General features: G+C 34.2%; 2 protein-coding genes across 2 annotated transcripts; one reads left to right on the top strand and one right to left on the bottom strand.

The window, feature by feature from the left end:
- Nucleotides 1–248: 248 nt before the first annotated feature.
- Nucleotides 249–2,680, bottom strand: tfpi2 (tissue factor pathway inhibitor 2). The gene is made up of 5 exons (XM_067411853.1): nt 2,493–2,680; nt 2,189–2,359; nt 1,661–1,840; nt 1,087–1,263; nt 249–977 (listed from the first exon to the last, which is right to left on the bottom strand). Exons 1-5 carry the CDS (start codon nt 2,566–2,568, stop codon nt 883–885), a joined length of 699 nt encoding a protein of 232 aa, XP_067267954.1. The 5' UTR covers nt 2,569–2,680; the 3' UTR covers nt 249–882.
- An 877-nt stretch (nt 2,681–3,557) lies between these two features.
- Nucleotides 3,558–4,377, top strand: gngt1 (guanine nucleotide binding protein (G protein), gamma transducing activity polypeptide 1). Its single transcript, XM_067361498.1, has 2 exons — nt 3,558–3,653; nt 3,778–4,377. The coding sequence occupies exons 1-2, from the start codon at nt 3,558–3,560 to the stop codon at nt 3,901–3,903; spliced, it is 222 nt and encodes a 73-aa protein (XP_067217599.1). The 3' UTR covers nt 3,904–4,377.
- The last annotated feature ends 638 nt before the right edge of the window (nt 4,378–5,015 follow it).

The raw sequence follows: 5,015 nt of genomic DNA, 5'->3' as shown, positions 1-5,015 counted from the left end.
TTATTCTTCCACTGTTGTTTCAATAATAATAATAAAAATAAATCTTTGTGGATTAAGAACAAATTATATTGAACATATATAGCCTACTTTCACAACAATAACATAAAAAACATTTATTTATATAAGCAGTTTATCTTTACTATGTGATGTTACCGCATTTTGGAAATCAGAATGGATGTACAGGTGATTATGCTTAATATGTTTGTGTGATGATGTGTTATTTATGGTAACATTCTTCATGTGACAGATCAAACAACATGAATTGGTAGTTATCTTTAATACTTAAAAAAATGATTAGACATGATTGATGCAGATGAGAGACTCATAAATGCTTGTTTATTCAGGATTGGCATAATGTGCCGTTACAAAGGCATGGGACACAAAATGATTTGAATAAAATTTGATATAAAAATAGATATATTACATATATAAATTAAAGAAAAACCTGCTATTTTTAAGCCAACAGACAGTGACTGTTTTCATTTTTCATTCTTGCTTTCTGTAATGACTATCTTGTTACTACGCCTAGACTTAGTGAAACCTGCTGCCAATTAAATATGTTCTTGCTGAAGAGAAGAACGGATTAAAGCTTTAGCATATTAAATATTGTTGGCAAATAATCATTGTCAGTTAAGCATTATGCTTTATCACTTAAACAGTGTTAGACTCATTGTTTTTAATAATACAAATAATTAAAAATGGAAAATCCTTGTTTTGTTGAAAATAAAAATGTACACAGGCATAAAAAATACATGAAAACAAACTTTCATTAAACAAGCATGTTTAAAACAATATCATATATACACTGAGTAGGATGTGTGGGATGTAAAATCAGTGCAATCATTTTTGTCAGTAAAACAGTGAGAAAGACTTCATGAACAATTATTTGGCCGACTTCTCCCTTGGTGGCTGAGCCTTTGTTCGTATTAAGAACCCTTTAGAAGCTTTTACTGATTTTTTACTCCAACCTTTGCTCCCTGAGAACAACAAAACAAATGGTTAAACATTGAAAATAATGCTGTCCTATTGTCTTGATAATGACTTTCTCATATTAATTACAAACAAACCCAAAGCAATCAAACTTACTATTTTTACCACAAACATCAATGCAACTTTGTTTGGAGATGAAGTTATTGCTGCTTCCTCCACATCCCGTGTAGATGAACTCCTCGCATGTTTTTGTAGCAGAGTTGTAGTAATACCTTGGTATGGAAGCTAAGCACTTTCCTTTATCCAAAATATCAAGGCAAATCACAGGGATTGCTGAAAAAAAATTAAACACAACAGAAATGTTTAACTTTTGATCTCGAAAGTCCATTAACTAAGCCAGGCAAGAGACTGGAAACCATGAAGGCCATTAAACAAGCTTGTTCTGATGATTTGAAAAGACGAGAACAACAAAAAAAATGTCTTAATGTGTTCCAATGAAGACGGTTAGGTCGCAACAAGCACACAGGTCGCTTAATGTTTTGTCCTATTTTCCGCTCATCAATTTTATTAATACCATTGACTTTTTCTCACCAAATCATTATCAAGGTCCAATGCTTTATTGCTGCTTTTTTCTGAAGATGGCAAAAACACTTTCCCACCATCTTGCCTTTAAATACATTCTTTAATCTGCAAATGCTTCGGTGAGACTTTTTTTTAAGTGTATACTTACTTTTAGGAGGTTTGCAATATTCCATACATTCCTGAAGGTTTCCAAAATTGTTTTCATTGCCTTGGCAGCCACCGTAAGTGAAAGGTTCACACTGCATGGAGGTCATATTGAAGAAATAACGCTTGAAGAGGCCTCGACAGGGCCCCTCTTTCTTCTGAAAACGACAGATCTGGGGGATTTCTGTGGTGTGCAAAACAAAACACAATGAAGTGAGCATTTCACATCATTTGAACAAGTAACTATGACAGAATTATCATTTTAAACTATAACTGCCCTCAGAACTCTCATTAAAAAGCCCATTTAAGATGCCATGTGTATTGTTTACAGATCATCCCTTATGAAAACCATGGTTTTACCACAAACAAAACCAAAAAAAAAAAACATGGTTGCGATAGTTTTGCTACAATAACCATAGTTTGTAGTAAAACTGGGTATACAAATGGTAGTCAATCCGCTTAAACACCAAAGTTACTACAGTTTTACTACATAAAATCATGGTGAATTTATTTGCATTTATAATGAACGTACTTGGTATCCTGAAGCATGATTTCTGGCATTCCAAAAAGGATTTGAAGTTGTTCGCGTTTCCTCCACAACCACTATAGCTGAACTCTTCACACTGCTGGGTGATTGTATTGTAGTAATAGCGCTGGATGTCGTCATTGCACGTTCCTTCATCAACTTGCAACAGACAAACTTCTGTGAGGGAAGAAATAACGCGTTAATAAACCTCATGCTCAAAATTCACGTGCAGCTTTTTAAGTTTATACCATCAGAATGCCTCTGTTTCGCCACTTTACTAGCTATTAAAAGAGCAGAATGTTATCTTTACCTTTGGGTTGAAGTCCGACGGCGCTTTGCAGCAGAGCAACAATAAGCAGAAGACATCCAAACAAACCACACGCCATTGTGATAGATTATGGATTCGAAAATCTTGTGTATTCTGATATACTTACTGTTATGTTACTCGCCTGATATGTTACTAACTTGACTTCTCACAATCGTTGCCTTATAAATGGAGAATTTGTCAGGGGTGGAAATGGAAGGGCGGGCTATACTTAGTCATTTCCATAACAATTCCATCCAAATTGCGTCTATTCCCAAAGTTGGAAATAAATAATACTGACGTAGTAATTAATGACCTTAGATTTATATCAAAGCCAAACGTACCACTACAACTATTCTACTCTAGTAATACTAATATAAAAATAAATAATACAAATAGAATGCATAATCATTATAGAATAATAATAGTAATATAGTGATAATAATAAAATTATTAGTAGCTATTATTATTAGCTACTATAGTTGTAGTAGAAGTTTGGCTCTGAATTAACAATATAATAATATAATGAAGAACACTTCATTATGAATTTGTTTAAGAGAATGCATTTGTCATATCTTTAATGATAATGAATTATCTAATGTGACAGGTTAGGGGTAAACATGGATTAGCATGCTTATCACAGTAGCCTGTAATACTTTCTATGTCCCCTTGACCTATATTGCAATCCGAGGGTCATTAGAAGAAAATCTTTTATATCAAATTTCATTATGTTTGGGATGTAATTCATTTGATGTGTAAATATTTATTTAATATGTTGTATGTGTGGTAATCCACAAGAACAGCTGACCACAAATGTGGAGAAGACGACTATATGGAAAGATAAAATAAGTGTGTTTGTTTTAATGAGATTAAGAGATTACAATGTTTATGCAGATTACTTTATAAACCGGATTGAGGGAGAGGTACAGAATCTCTGTCCATTTTCAGAGTGGAGGAGACCTCATCGTAAGCGGCAGTAAGTTTGGTCATCAGAATTGTTTTTTTGTATAATTGAATATCTCAAGCATCACATTTGATTGTCTGATTTGATTTCTCACATTCTCGCAGACAATGCCGGTTATAAATGTAGAAGAACTGACAGATCTGGATAAGGCTAAAATGGAGGTAACCCAGCTCAAACTTGAGGTGAAGCTGGAAAGGGCGAAGGTAAGCGTTTGAATCTACTCATGGCTGGATTACACATCAAAGTTGGATGGCCTGAATGGCGTTCAAAAGCGTATACAGGCATTTTTTTTCTTTGATTGTCACTTCAATGACTTTTTTCCGTCAGGTGTCCACATGCTGTGAAGAGATTTCGGAGTACATTCAGGGTGGAGCAGAAGAGGATCCTTTGGTCAAAGGCATTCCAGAGGAGAAGAACCCATTCAAGGAGAAAGGTGGATGTGTCATTTGCTAATGTGGATGACTTTTGCAGTTTAGTGTTCAGCTGCCCATGGACACCTGCTTAAATTTAATCATAGCTGGAATCCACTTTGCTGCCCGAAAAGGACAATCACAAACATGGAAAGATGTTCGAATAACTCTAAATGGCTTGTAAATGAGTCCCTAAGGATCTGGACCCTCATATGTTGTGTATTCATCTTTGATGTGATGTAATAAATCTGACTACCATTGTGCACTTGCTTGATGGACCAATACATGTATTTCTTTCTTGGGCAGCTAGCCAAAGGGTAACATCTGTGTGGCGAAACTGGGTGAAAGTGAATGTTTGAGCTTGTAATCAACATGATAAATCAAGGCTTAATCGGTGGAATAATTTAGCTATTCAATAAAACCAAAGTTACACGGCAAAATGCCACTACAGTTTCTGGCTGAAATTTTTGTCACCTGAACATCCCCAAGAGTTATTATGGGTTTGGTTTAAAGTGTACAGTATTTTACAGAAAAGAGTTTGCCATAATAATTTCACACTTTCTTCTTAATTACAAAATGTGGTAACACTTTATTTCAATAATCTAACTATAAGTAACTTTGTAGTCATTAGAGTATTAGTAGACTGTCTGCTTAATATTTGCTAACATTTTATTTTGATTATTTTGAAGTAACTTTCCAACTACATCTACTTAGGCTGTTCTACTAACCCTAACCTAACAGTCTACTAATACCCAAATGAGAGGTAGTTGACATGTAGGCCTAGTTGCAAAGTTATTTGGGGTGAATTAAGGTTGATTGGGACACTTTTGCCTTTGAGATGACTGGGGAAAGTGTCCCAATCAACCCTCAATTAAAGTGTCTAAAGTGGACTATCGAATTAAAGTAATGTACTATGATAACCATAATGGTAACTGACAAAGTACCATAATAACAAATGGTATAATATGTTGGTTTAATAACATTTATTATATGGATCTTATATGAACATTATTTCAGAATTATTCTTTCATTTGGCTATTATCATAGTTTTACTGTAGCCTCTTACTATAACTATACTATTCTATAATTAACTATAACTATATTTATCTTGCTGACAGCATACCATATCAGGCTGAGATACTGTACTTTCGACTT

The sequence above is a fragment of the Chanodichthys erythropterus genome, chromosome 15 (genome assembly GCF_024489055.1).
Source record: "Chanodichthys erythropterus isolate Z2021 chromosome 15, ASM2448905v1, whole genome shotgun sequence".
NCBI classification, from domain to species: Eukaryota; Metazoa; Chordata; class Actinopteri; order Cypriniformes; family Xenocyprididae; genus Chanodichthys; species Chanodichthys erythropterus.
The sequence above is the reverse complement of the archived record's forward strand: the minus strand, read 5'-3'. Positions and strand labels throughout refer to the sequence as shown.